This window comes from Haliotis rubra, unplaced genomic scaffold (genome assembly GCF_003918875.1).
Source record: "Haliotis rubra isolate DU_JTF1 unplaced genomic scaffold, ASM391887v1 Scf232, whole genome shotgun sequence".
Classification (NCBI taxonomy): Eukaryota; Metazoa; Mollusca; class Gastropoda; order Lepetellida; family Haliotidae; genus Haliotis; species Haliotis rubra.
The window spans coordinates 282999-298110 of record NW_025766359.1 but is presented as its reverse complement, the minus strand read 5'-3'; the positions used below and the strand labels follow the sequence as shown (position 1 = coordinate 298110).

Sequence of the window (15112 nt, the reverse complement as noted above, 5' to 3'; positions counted from 1 at the left end):
ACAGACCCCAACTGTTGTATATCTCTACTGACACATTCTGTTGTATATCTCTACAGACCCAACTGTTGTATATCTCTACAGTCCCCTACTGTTGTATATCTCTACAGACCCTACTGTTGTATATCTCTAAAGACCCAACTGTTGTATATCTCTAAAGACCCAACTGTTGTATATCTCTAAAGACCCTACTGTTGTATATCTCTAAAGACCCTACTGTTGTATATCTCTAAAGACCCTACTGTTGTATATCTCTACAGACCCTACTGTTGTATATCTCTACAGACCCTACTGTTGTATATCTCTAAAAACCCTACTGTTGTATATCTCTACAGACCCTACTGTTGTATATCTCTAAAGACCCAACTGTTGTATATCTCTAAAGACCCTACTGTTGTACATCTCTAAAGACCCAACTGTTGTATATCTCTAAAGACCCTACTGTTGTATATCTCTAAAGACCCTACTGTTGTATATCTCTAAAGACCCTACTGTTGTATATCTCTACAGACCCCAACTGTTGTATATCTCTACAGACACATTCTGTTGTATATCTCTACAGACCCAACTGTTGTATATCTCTACAGTCCCCTACTGTTGTATATCTCTACAGACCCCTACTGTTGTATAGCTCTACAGACACCTTCTGTTGTATATCTCTACAGTCCCCTACTGTTGTATATCTCTACAGACCCCTACTGTTGTATATCTCTACAGACACCCTACTGTTGTATATCTCTAAAGACCCCAACTGTTGTACATCTCTAAAGACCCTACTGTTGTATATCTCTACAGACCCCAACTGTTGTATATCTCTACTGACACATTCTGTTGTATATCTCTACAGACCCAACTGTTGTATATCTCTACAGTCCCCTACTGTTGTATATCTCTTCAGACCCCTACTGTTGTATAGCTCTACGGGGCGGTGGGGTAGCCTAGTGGTTAAAGCGTTGGCTCGTCACGCCGAAGACCCGGGTTCGATTCCCCACATGGGCACAATGTGTTAAGCCCATTTCTGGTGTCCCCCGCGATGATATTGCTGGAATATTGCTAAAAGCGGCGTAAAACTAAACTCAGTCAGTCAGTCAGTATAGCTCTACAGACACCTTCTGTTGTATATCTCTACAGACCCTACTGTTGCATATATCTACAGACCCAACTGTAGTATATCTCTACAGACACCTACTGTTGTATATCTCTACAGACACCTTCTGTTGAATATCTCTACAGACCCAACTGTTGTATAGCTCTACACACACCTACTGGTGTATATCCCTACAGACCCCTACTGTTGTATAGCTCCACAGACACCTTCTGTTGTATATCTCTACAGACCTCAACTGTTGTATACCTCTACAGTCCTCAACTGTTGTGCAGCTCTACAGACCCTACTGTTGTAAGTCCCGACGATTTTCTTGGAAATCAACGATTGGACCGATTGTCAGTTAACAAAGTGCGTTAAGAAAACCCAAATATGTTTGGTTAGGGATGTAATTTCATTTATGTCTGATATTATCATGGATGGTCTCAATGTCATATGCTACATAATCCCGAACGTGACTCTTGGGACAGAAATCGACGTGACAGATAGTTGTTTCCTGGCAGAAGGGACGTGACTCCGTGCTGATCATCGTGGGAATTGTTGCATCATGTTCCAGGAATTCCTTCGTTGTGTATATGCATCCCAGGTCGATATTTTGCATGCAATTGATCGGCAGAAATTGATCCAATAATCTCTACAGACACATACTGTTGTATATCTCTACAAACCCCTAATGTTGTATATCTTCATCTGACGTTAATTCCTTAAAGTTTTAGAGGGTTCCACGCTATGGTTGTCCCGATAATTAGTTAAAAATGCCATAGGATCACTGGCAACATTGGTTGTGAATGCCACAGGATCACTGGCAAAATTGGTTGTGAATGCTATAGGATCACTGGCAACATTGGTTGTGAATGCCATAGGATCACTAGGAACATTGCTTGTGAACACAATAGGATCACTGGCAACATTGGTTGTGAATGCCATAGGATCACTGGCAACATTGGCTGTGAACGCAATGGGATCACTGGCAACATTGGTTGTGAATGCCATAGGATCACTGGCAACATTGGTTGTGTATGCCATAGGATCACTGGCAACATTGGTTGTGAATGCCATAGGATCAGTGGCAACATTGGCTGTGAACGCAATAGGATCACTGGCAACATTGGTTGTGAATGCCATGGGTTCACTGGCATCATTGGCATTGAACGCTATAGGATCACTGGTAACATTGTTTGTGAACGCTATAGGATTAGTGGCAATATCGGCTGTGAACGCCACAGGATCAATGGCAATATTGGTTCTGAACGCGATAGCATCACTGGCAACATTGGTTGTGAACGCCACAGGATCACTGGCAACATTGGTTGTGAACAACACAGATCACTGGCAACATTGGCTGTGAACGCAATAGGATCACTGGCAACATTGGTTGTGAATGCCATAGGATCACTGGCAACATTGGTTGTGTATGCCATAGGATCACTGGCAACATTGGTTGTGAATGCCATAGGATCACTGGCAACATTGGCTTTGAACGCAATAGGATCACTGGCAACATTGGTTGTGAATGCCATAGGATCACTGGCATCATTGGCATTGAACGCTATAGGATCACTGGCAACATTGTTTGTGAACGCTATAGGATTAGTGGCAATATCGGCTGTGAACGCCACAGGATCAATGGCAATATTGGTTCTGAACGCGATAGCATCACTGGCAACATTGGTTGTGAACGCCACAGGATCACTGGCAACATTGGTTGTGAACAACACAGATCACTGGCAACATTGGTTGTGAATGCCATAGGGTCACTGGCAACATTGGCTGTGAACGCCATAGGATCACTGGCAACATTGGCTGTGAACGCCATAGGGTCACTGGGAACATTGGTTGTGAACGCCATAGGATCACTGGCAACATTGGTTGTGAACGGCATAGGATCACTGGCAACATTGGTTGTGAACGGCATAGGATCACTGGCAACATTGGCTGTGAACTGCATAGTATCACTGGCAACATTGGTTGTGAACGCCATAGGGTCACTGGCAACATTGGTTGTGAACGCCATAGGATCACTGGGAACATTGGCTGTGAACGCCATAGGGTCACTGGCAACATTGGTTGTGAACGCCATAGGATCACTGGCAACATTTGCTGTGAACGGCATAGGATCACTGGCAACATTGGTTGTGAAAGGCATAGGATCACTGGCAACATTGGCTGTGAACGGCATAGTATCACTGGCAACATTGGTTGTGAACGCCATAGGACCACTGGAAACATTGGCTTTGAACGCACATGATCACTGGAAACATTGGCTGTGAACGGCACAGGATCACTGGGAACATTGGTTCTGAACGGCATAGGATCACTGGCAACATTGGTTGTAAGCGTCAGAGGATCACTGGCAACATTGGTTGTGAACGGCATAGGATCACTGGCAACATTGGTTGTGAACGCCATATGTACACTGGCAACATTGGCTGTGAACGCCATAGGATCACTGGCAACATTGGTTGTGAACGCCATAGGATCACTGGCAACATTGGGTGTGAACGCCACAGGATCACTGGGAACATTGGTTGTGAACGGCACAGGATCACTGGCAACATTGGTTGTGAACGCCACAGGATCACTGGGAACATTGGTTGTGAACGGCACAGGATCACTGGCAACATTGGTTGTGAACGGCACAGGATCACTGGCAACATTGGTTGTGAACGGCACAGGATCACTGGGACCATAAGCGTAGGGTAGGTGGAATACACGTGTACGGGAATAGGAACAGTTGACACAGTAATTGATAATGACCGTTGGAAATAGACATTATCCCTTTAAATTTAGTCGTTTGAAGTATCCCGAGGGAATGTATTTTGTGCGCCTGGTCGTCGATGGCGAAAGAAGTTCTTCCCTGTTGTAATTCCAAACGCGTCATTGAAGACACCAATGTTGAAAACAGCCCAAAATTGTTCAACATTTACATGAAATCTGTAGTTATTTCGTATTTTTTCTTGTTACACAGGAATTCCTTCTAATTAAACCTACTGCGGATGTTGGTCTCAAGTTACTTAACTCGCTCACACGCCACGTTAGAACATTTGCTGTCAAGTCCGAAACCAGGTTGGGATAGATTGAAATGTCTTCCCGTTCGCACATTTATATCAATTGAAACCTACCTTTAATCGTATTGCTGATTATAGCAATACTTATTTCGCAGACGTTACGCTAAAGACGACTGATACTCCAAGTCCTGCTTACAATATGGCTGAATACACCGCTGTTTCTTTGCCTGTTTGTTTAACGCTTCACTCAGCAACATTCCAGCTGTGTGGTAGGTAAATTCTGGACCAAACACGGCAGTGATAAACTGACATCATGAGCACCGATTTACGCAATTGATGACATGCATCAACAAGTCCGCGGGTATGACCATCCGATCCCGTTAGTCCCCACGTAGGACAAGCATATAGTCCTATCTTGAGACACAACATTGGTAGCTGAAGACCATTCTAACCCTGATCTGAACAGGTGTTCCTAAGCTCCTCGCCATTGGACATCAACGAAGACTTAAGAATCACCGTATCGTGTTGTCTATATGTGTGATGAGGAACGCTCAACTGGAAGTATGTCCCCAGAGACAATATGGTCAGTAAAAGTTGATGCCTTATAGTTTATGTTCGACAATCCCTTTATCAAATGGACCACCACAAAAGGAGGGGTTACGGGTGTTAAGGGTGGAGACAAGATATAGTAGCCAAACAAACACCTTCTACACACAGAAAAAATATACTTTCAAGGGGGGCAACATTATGTAGATAGTTTGTTTCATATAGTAGTTGTAACCGGGAGAGTATTTCGATGGAAATAATGTGTTACAACGTGTCTCATGAAACAGAAACACAACCACGCCCAAACGTAATTGTGATGAGAAGGTTCCAGTGACTACCGAGCTTAATGATTAACCTTGCGCGAGTGTCACGCCATCCGTGCAGCCTCACCGTCAACCAGTACCTTGCTTCAGTACAAGGAATACTACGTCATCAAGGATCAACAAAATGCTCTTGTCAAATAGAGGGATGTTACTTGATCACATGAGGTACATCTATATCCTGATGACTGTACAACAGGTAGTGCATTTCAAACAACTGTCTGCCGCTTGAAAATTATATCTGTAAATATTTTGGGGTCCGTGCAACACAGGAAAGGGTGATCGGTACACGTTCACTATTTGGGTCCGTAGTGTCCCTCAGTGGTTGTGATGACTGCTGCAGCGTTTGCCCGGTCCAGTGATTCCAATTCCACCAAATATAATCAAAGTCCATAACTTGACATCCTTAGAACACGTTATGGTATCGTGACTCGCCATAGTTAGGACGACTCGACAGTGGCAACTCACTATACTGAGTATACAGTATACAGTCTACTGCCACTTATTATGCAAAGTCAAACGATGTGGACCCTGGGTCGTATTTTACAGCACAGGTGTAATACTATCAACCACTCCGCATACAATGTTTGGATTTGAAAAACAAATTCGTCTTCACCAAACACCACGAAACGTTACCATAACATAACCCCCTCCGATGTCAAACCGTAGTCCTGAACCATATTATTTTCCCATTCTGCATCACCCATCCCCTTTTTATGGAACTATTTTGCAAAATTCAAGCAGCAACATTTCTACACAATATGATGTTCAACGTTCCCTATAGTATGATGTTCAACGTTCCCTATAGGCCTGACAGTACTTCACTGTTCGTGAAGTAAACGTTAGGATGTTCAACGTTCTCTACAGGCCTGACAGTACTTCACTGTTCGTGAAGTAAACGTTAGGATGTTCAACGTTCTCTACAGGCCTGACAGTACTTGCACTGTTCGTGAAGTAAACGTTAGGATGTTCAACGTTCTCTACAGGCCTGACAGTACTTGCACTGTTCGTGAAGTAAACGTTAGGATGTTCAACGTTCTCTACAGGACTGACAGTACTTGCACTGTTCGTGAAGTAAACGTTAGGATGTTCAACGTTCTCTACAGGACTGACAGTACTTGTTCGTGAAGTAAACGTTAGGATGTTCAACGTTAGGATGTTCAACGTGTTCAACGTAACGTTATACCAACGTTCCATGAAGGGTTCGACAGTGTTTCCATCGTGAAGAAACAGCGAAGGATAAAACGAATTGCTCTTGCGTTTCATTCAACCACCGCATGGATATCAAATCGTTCTTCATGATAGATCATAAAATTTGTTCACCGTAGCTTTTGTTCGCATGTTCATCGTTCTTTGCGAGTTCTGGCGAATTTGTACTCATCATGGCATAAAACGGCGATGTTCCAACGCCTCGGCGATCTGGTTATGTTCTCATCGTCTGGAAGCAAACGCGAGTGGATGTTCAACGTTTCGATGGTGGATCGATGAAATCAATTGAGTTTCGCAGCGTTCCGGAAGTGTTCCAACGCTCTTCTGAATTTATATTCCCGGTCGTCGCGGAAGCACAACGTTTCGGTATTGCCCAACTGTTCGTATTCCCATGTGGTTCTCGTAATTGTTCGTAAAGGATGTTCAATCGTTCCTCGCGATTCGACAAAATGGAATGCGTTCGCAGCGATGCCCAGTGTTATGACGCGTTTGTTCGCGCAGCGTAACGCCAACCCCGACTTATCTTCGAAATTGCCCGCAAGAAACAACGTTCGCGGCGATTCAGGTAGCGGTCGAATTTGTCGGTGTTGAGGTGTTCGTTTTAGGATGTTCTTCTATATTCCATGGTGCCTGGGTACCGGTTCGGTAAACGTTAGATATCGGTCGGTTCTATCGTATGGATTCGGAGGCGATACCGTACCAAATGGCATGCAACGTTAGATAAATAAACGCTTCCGGAGAATTGATGGTTATCCGCCCAGCCTGCGGCAAAGCGCACCGCAGCGATGTTCTAACGTTCTTCATAGCGTGATCACCAGATGGCAATTTCAACCGTCGCAAGCGATAAAATGTTCATTTTGTTTTGTTCGTGGAGCAACGCGATAAGTTCCAGCGTTCGGGCGACGATGGAATGCACCGTTTTTGCAACGTTGATGTTCAACCCTTTCCTGCATATTCATTGAAACACCGGTTCGTTTAAAATGCAGATGTTCCGAAGTGTTTCATATTCATAAAGGCCTTCATATCGCTGCAACGCGATAAACGAGCGTTCATGGAATTGAGTAGCAATTTCATCGAACGTAGGCGTAAAACGTTCAGGGCTGTTCATCCGCATGATGACCTGGTTATTTCATCGAAACGTTAATAAACGCCGGATGCACCAATTCCGGACCCATTTCTAACGGTCGTGAATGAAAACGTTAGAGCATGGTCGTTCCCGGTTTAGTGATTCGAGTTTGGTATCCTCCTACCTGGTTCGTGGAAGATTCTACGCTCCAACGAATCCACGGTGAACTTCATCGCCCGTAAACGTACCAGATGTTCAACCTTCCCGGTGAATTATTTATATGTTCCCATCGAACGTAAAGTGAAACATTCTGCGCATTTCGTCCGGTAAATATCCTTTGATTAACCGTTTAACGGAAGATCGGTTTTTTGCCCTGCAGCCATGTTCGCGATCTGAAGCGCTTTTAGACAACAAGAAGAGAGCTAAAAATGTTGTAAATAACCGAACTGATCAGGGCAAAAAGGTTTCTGATTGTTTTGTGTGTCTGTGCTTCTCGGAAATAATGCGTATATGACAGATTTTTTAGGGGGGGTTGACAGAAACACAACTAAGACAGAAATATTTTGTTTATACGTTGTTATTAAAATTTTGGAGTCATATGAACATAATTTAATTTGTATTTATGGGCGAAACATTTGGAAACATTAGATTGAATATACTGGATTATAATTGCAATCATTTGTTCTTGACCAAATATTCATGTCGCATTAACATCGCTTGTGTTCTCAATCAGTTTTTATGTACAGGCAGTTCTTACTAAATATTTTAAAAATAAACAAACCTACATTTTTGAAAGACACTTTGGCAAAATCTCCCAGCAATGAGCGCACGGATTTGTGATGAAATAAAGGTATGAAGAGTTGTGTCCCCTGGGGTGATCAAAGTTCCCCAAGCACTTCCATCAAGTTAATGTCTACACGTGGTCGGGGTCGGGGTCGGGGTCGGGCAAGGTGATGTCATCTTAACCGGAACTATTGCTTTTAGACGCACTCTTTTGACACTGTAGCTGATTTATGTTTGGTTACATTACATGAAGTCACCCTGACTATTAGAAACGCACTCTAAGTTTGGGTAACCAACTGTTTGTAGTCAGCTATTAGTTAATTCTCGTTTATTTGTTTATTGCTTGAGAACATATCAAACAGCTATGGGATTGTAGAAAGAAGTACTACCTGTACGAATAGGATCCAGTAATTCGGTTTGTTTTCACCCTAAAGTCTCACAACGTTCGTTATGTCAAAGTTTCAATGACATGGTAAGAGCGTGTGATCAAATACGATCAGTGGATTGACATTTAACGCCTTTATCGGTGAACCAAAGATGAAACTGTGTGGGAATTAGGCAACCAACATGCCGTTTATGTCTGACCGTAACCTCACTCCGAGGACACAAACGTGATTTTTGCATTCCATCATGTATAACTATCTTACAGCAGAGGAGACACAAGGAACTAAAACGGACGTACAATATTAGCATTGAGAGACACTATCCAGTTACTGCCCACACCACAAAGTGCCGGAAACAGGTAACACCAGTGACTTGGCAGTCACAAGATTCTGTGACCCTAACTCTAAATATTGAATGAACATATCCACTTGGAAAAGGGTTATGCACCCCTAAATATGTTGACGGTTTAAGAAACTATGTTCAATTTCAGCTTGTATATGGAGATACGTATGATAATAATGTTGAAATTATTCGTATACGTGTGTCTCCCAAACAAGCCCTGTGGAAAATGCCCAAACAAAAACAAACAAAAGTGCAATTTGTGTATGTGCCACAGTCAGTATTTAATCTGCATGGGATACAATGTTCAATCATTTTTCTGCCACTATACTACGTAGAAGATTATATGATGGCCAGGGATGGAACATTATTGGTACGCATAACTCTGGTATTTGGTCTGGAAATGAATGTCCACTACATAATTGTCAGTTGTTTGGTCATAAAACACAGGGAAATCAATAAGTGAAGGATAGCCCACAGTCTGGACTACCCAGAGTGACGTCAGATGGTGAAGACAGGGCACTACTGAGGCTACCTCGACGACAGCCATTCGCCTAAAGTACAGTTCTGAAGCACCACTGGTTACCATTTCGCCGGGTCTCTTGCACTAAGGAGTACAAATTTAGACTTGTCACCAAACGTCCTCTGCTGAACAATCATGACCAACACGCACGTTTGGCTTGGTGTTTACCACGGTGATGCTGGAGTCTGAGGACAGGGCGACTAACACATTGGTCTGATAAAAGCCTACTCCTTCTTCATGTAACTGATATACTGCATTTGTAGCTAACAACGTTCAACCAACTGTTGCCGTTGGTAAAATACAGTCATGGTGTGGGGATGTCTCTCTCATGACTGTAAACTTGACTTGGTGACAATACGTGGGAAGTTAATAGGTGATCAGTATATCCAGGAAGTGCTGGATTAAGCTGTTCCCCCACAATGGTATATAATAATATCTTTCTAACAACATCGAAAGCAGTTGTCTATTTCTGGCATAGCATGTTGTCTATTTCTGGCATAGCATGTTGTCTATTTCTGGCATAGCATGTTGTCTATTTCTGGCATAGCATGTTGTCTATTTCTCGCATATCACGTTGTCTATTTCTCGCATATCACGTTGTCTATTTCTCGCATATCACGTTGTCTATTTCTCGCATGTAACACAGTTCCCTTATTGCCATCAAATGATATGTCACTTCTGCGCGTTATCATTTTCTCGAGAGAGATACCAAAACAAATCAAATCTGGAATCTACCAAAGCAAACAATCACACTATTTCCCTTGTCCATTCACCAACTGCCCAGCGGGATCTAGTCAAATGGGCCGAGAAGTGCCAAGTCAAATGGGCCATGGTGAAAGTCAAATGGGCTGTGAAAAAATGTCAAAAGGGCCTTATTCTTAGTCATATAGGCCGAACAAAAATAATGTTTACAAATGTTTTTCGTTTTTTATTCACATATATAGCATTAAAACATAATATCATAACAATAATAAAATGGTAATTGCCAAGCATGTCTTTGCATTGAATGGCAGTACATATACTTCATAATTTAAAGTTCTTAAGCACTAAAGTATCAGAGCCACTAAAGTTTAGGTTCATTCTTGGAGTGGCAGGAGACTGGCTTCTTTGTGAAGAGCAGGAATCAACTTGTACGGGCCCAATTGTTGATCTGATGTCCTTACATTCAGACAGCGATGCCAACCTACGATTTAAAAATAATGCAGCCTTCTTCACCTGTAACAAGGTTAATTGATCTAATTAAGAAATCGATTCGTTAACATCTCCAAACTGAACACTATTTACAACAAACTGAACACTATTTACTCTATTTCATTATGTTATTCATTAATGTAACTTTCTGAATAAAATTGATATTTTATACTTATCCTGACTCATGCTCTTTTGCTTGTCTCCTTCCTCTTGCGAACGTTAGTGGAACACTTGTATCTCCTACTGAAGCTCCCTTCAATAAAAACAGACGTAAAATCCCTACTCACCACGAGTTATCTGTGTGGCCGTTTTGGCGGGAAAGCGGCGCCACCGTACTCCCATGCTTCACTCTCTCCGAATTATGAGCCCGACACTTTAATTTGCAGGGAAATCCAAAGTGTCTAGCGGGGAGGTTGGGAGGGCTTACCTCATGAGTCAGGATAAGTATAAAATATCAATTTTATTCAGAAAATTACATATTTTTCCTTATCCTGACTCATGCTCTTTTGCTTGTAGAATCCGACGGATTTGGTGGTGGGTCAAGCTACTTCTGGATTTCATGTAGTGATTTACGTCTTGCATACCCCCCTATGGGAACTTCATGGTAGCACTTCTTTTACTGCTAGGCTCTGCTGCTGCTGTAACCCTTCACTTCCAGCTTTCTCTGATGGGGGGACCACAATTGTTAACTTTTGGTCCTTGCTTCTGTTAACATTTCATGTGGATTTTGCAACTCCATCTCTTGATGCGAGCATCAAGTGGAGAAGCGACCCTTTCCTGTACGAGTATGTCCTTACAAGTACTGGGTCATATCACTTATGCTAGTCTGTCCTAGACTTGCATATAGACTCTAAAGCTGAACTCTCCTGAGTGTAGGCTTTTGCAAGTCATGTGATAAAAGGGCGAGACTCCGTCTCAGCGCCTTTGTGGGGCTGTCAATTGTTGTGCTACAACAAGTTGGCCGAAATGGTGAATGCCAGAGCCGTCCTCGGTGGCGATGTCCCTCAGGTAGTGGTTGGCAAACACCATGTCCCATTTCCAGAAGCAGCCCTCCATTATCGTCCTGATAGAGCAATTCCCATGTAGAGCGAGCGTTGACGCCAGAGCTCTAACTTCATGTGGGTTGTAGGCTCTTGGAGGATCAAATCCTGCTGCTTTGTAGGCCCGTAGTATGACAGTTCTGATCCAGCTTGATATCTTAGTGCGGAAGACCTCCGTCTGTATCGCTGTCGATATCGAGACGAAAAGACACTTGAATTTCCGTCTCCTGGACCTGGATCTTTGTAGGTAGACTTTCAATGCTCTCACTGGGCACAAGGATAGGTCCTGCGTATCCTGTGGTCCAAGGACTGATGATAGTGTTGGGACGTGGAACTGTCTGGCTGGATGACCTGGCAGTTAATTCTTTGCTATGAAGTCCCATCTCAGTCCCATATGCACGATGTTTTGATTTTCATCAAATCGTGTTCTCTCGAAGTCCAGAGCATGTATTTCCGCCATCCTTGCTGCTGTTGCTAAGGTTATCAGGAACAGCGTCTTCTGCGTCAAGAACTCGAATGATGTTCTCTATAATGGTTCGTAGATGTCACTAGTGAGATGTCGTAGAACTACGTTGAGGTCCCACACCGGAGCTTTAAATCTCTGTTGTTGGTCCTCCAATTAAAAGGGCGTAGTAAGGCCAGTAACTCTGGTACTTTCGTCAGTTGCACTCGTCCTCGTGGCGATAACTGACCTCAATGCTGCTAGGTATGTTGAGAGTGTTGACCCTTTTAACCGCTTCGTTTGTCTAGGTGACAAAGGATGTGTCGCTTTCATGGCTGTGAAGCCGGTCCTCGAAGCGTATGTCTCAAAGCGTCGCCACTTGTCGTCGTACAATTTGCGTGTAGACTTGCATAAAGCTAGTGTGACTGCTGTCGCTGCTCTGGCGGAAAATCCTCACTTGTTCAAGCATGCCTTGATACAGTCCACACGTGTAGCCGTAACACCTCTGGGTTGCCGTGCGCCTGCTTTGAGTGAGGATGTACTAGTAGATTCGTCCACTCTGGTAGTTGCAGGTGAGGCAGTCCTAGGTCTTGTATGAGAATAGGGAACCATATTCTCGCTGGGCAGTAAGGCGCGCGCCCCAAGTAGTTGGAGGTCTCTCGTCTGACTGATTTTCTGCAACACCCTCGGTATTAGAGCTTGTGGTTGAAACGCGTAAGCGTTTAGTCCTTGCCAGGAGATGCTTAGCGTGTCCGTTGCCCATGCCCGTGGATCTGGTATTGGTGAGACGAATGTTATCAGTTGACCCTTGTGGCGAAGAGGTCTATTAATGATGCTCCCATCTCTTGTATGATCTGCTTGAAGATCTCTGGATGTAGCATCCAGTCTGTTGAGAATGGCTGCGTTTGACAGGAAAGTGCATCTGCTATCACATTCTTGGCTCTTGGAATGTGGCATGCTCTGATGTGGACATTCAGGTTGACTGTTATGCTGACCAGTTGAAAGCAGAGGTCCAGAAGGTTCTCCGACCTTGTCGATCCTTCTGTGGATGTAGAACGCCACTGTGGAGGTGACTGTATGTACCCTCAGATGAGCATTCTTCAAAATGCTGGTCCAGTGGAGTATGGCGTTTATCACTGCTTTCATTTCCAGCATGTGGAAGTGCAGATCTTCTCTGCTATGGTCCATATCCCAGCTGACACATCGTTGTCGAGGTGTGCTCCCCAATCTTGGAGAGATGCGTCCACATAGAGATGCGTCTTGTACTCCCGGCTCTGCTAAATAGGTGCGTCTGCGACCATCCGATCTCTGAGTCCACCATATTGGATATGGATTTAATCTGTCCGGGAGTCCGAAGGGGTCCGGATGGTCCAGTTGTACATTCACGAAGACCTGTAGTGGGCGTAGTTGTAGACTCCCTCTGCGTGTCATGTCTTGTGCTGACGTGAGAGGAACCAACAGACTCTGCCACTTCGTAGTAATAACAGAGAGAGTAGTGCTTGAGATACAAGGACTTGTATCTATATCCTACGATCTTGAAACCCTTGCCGTGTCCGTAAGGAAATGAAGCGATGTCCGACTCTGTGACTGCCATCGTTGTGAAGTCTATATAAAGTCGTTGGGCTGCCGTCACCTAAAGTCCGGCCAACGTATGTTGCTGCAAGCCGTCTGATGAATCGTCTTCAATGATGACAGGGAAGGTCTCTAACCTCGTGAAGGCAGCCAAATCACGTAGGTCCCGTCTAACTGGACCGTAATTGAGGCCTTCCTCGCTCGCTGACATGTTGTTGTCACTTGTAACCCATTTCTTGACCTGTGAACTACATCCGACCTCTGCGCAGGGCGTTGTCTCTCGTGGTCCAATCAAAATAAAGCATTTTGATTCCTTTGGCTTGCCGCGCTGTGACGTCACCGGTGTAGCAGGAAAAAAGGTCCTTGTAGAATCTAGTGCCGCCGTTGATATCTGATCACCTCTTGGTCTTGTCCGTAGCCTTCCGGAGTTACACGAGTGACCACGCGTATCGAGGGTTGAATGGTAAACGCGCGAAATATTTCGCCGCGTAATACTGATGTAGGTAGGCTGTTTTCCTGGCTGTTGTGACTGTTCCTTCAGTCCTGAAGATAATGTCGTCGCCCTTTATACAGATGATCAGCTGAAATCTGCACGTTGTCAGTGCTGCTCTTGTAGACTGCATACATCTATCTCAATGAAGCGTCGTAATTGTAGAATTAATGCTGAACTTTGTTGTAAATTCTACTCAGGGAATCGTTGACGAGTATGTAGTTACCTAGCCTTAGCAAGGCTGCTGTTGAACCACGCCAGTGAGAATATCTGCAGATCTGTACGGAAGTGAAGATCTCTGTAAGGCCATGAGTCTTCTTAAGTAGATATATCAATCTATGTGAATCCCGTCCAGGATTCAGTCTGAAGATCCGTGCCGGTGATGAATTCGGACAAGAGTACCCCTCTTGAACTTTATGACATACCCTTCAGTCTGTGTGCCGACGAAGATCTTTCCCTTCTAGGGTGACGCTAGGTCCAGTCGCCCTCGTGTCCTGGTTGAATAACCTTGAAGATCTGCGTAGCGATCTGCTTGTGGTCGGCGTGGTGTGACTGTATCGCGCTTTGCGTGTAGGTAATCATCTTGTAGTCCGGGATTGCCTTCCTGGCAATATATTCCGAAATGGTGATTCCCGTGATGATCTGCGAGGCGTCGTTCATGCCTTGATGTAGGTAGTCGGCCTGAAGATCCTTTATAAGGCTCATCATCTGTTGACGGTCTCTGAAGATAGCGCCGTCCTTCGCGCAAGTTGTAGACGACATGTAGCGTTCTGTTGAGAAGCTAAGTACTGCAACGTCTCTGGCGTTGTAGATGGCCTGTGCGAATGCCTTCGCGCAGGCTCGGTGACGACATGTAGTGTTCTGTTGAGAAGCTGAGTACTGCGACGTCTCTGCGTTGTAGATGGCCTGGGCGAATGCGGCATGTAGCCGGTGACGGCATGTAGCGTTCTGTTGAGAATCTAAGTACTGCGGCATCTCTGCGTTGTAGATGGCCTCGCGAAGGCTTGTTGATGGCATGTAGCGTTCAGTTGAGAGACCAAGTACTGCGATGTCTCTGCTTCACTGGGGATCTGCGTGGTGACCTGCATGAAGACCTT

General features: G+C 44.4%; 1 protein-coding gene across 1 annotated transcript; it reads right to left on the bottom strand.

The window, feature by feature from the left end:
- Positions 1 to 1798: 1798 nt before the first annotated feature.
- Positions 1799 to 15032, bottom strand: LOC124278132 (uncharacterized protein PB18E9.04c-like). The gene is made up of 6 exons (XM_046713872.1): positions 14678 to 15032; positions 5012 to 5063; positions 3355 to 3782; positions 2828 to 3268; positions 2433 to 2708; positions 1799 to 2313 (listed from the first exon to the last, which is right to left on the bottom strand). The coding sequence occupies exons 1-6, from the start codon at positions 15030 to 15032 to the stop codon at positions 1799 to 1801; spliced, it is 2067 nt and encodes a 688-aa protein (XP_046569828.1).
- Positions 15033 to 15112: the final 80 nt, after the last annotated feature.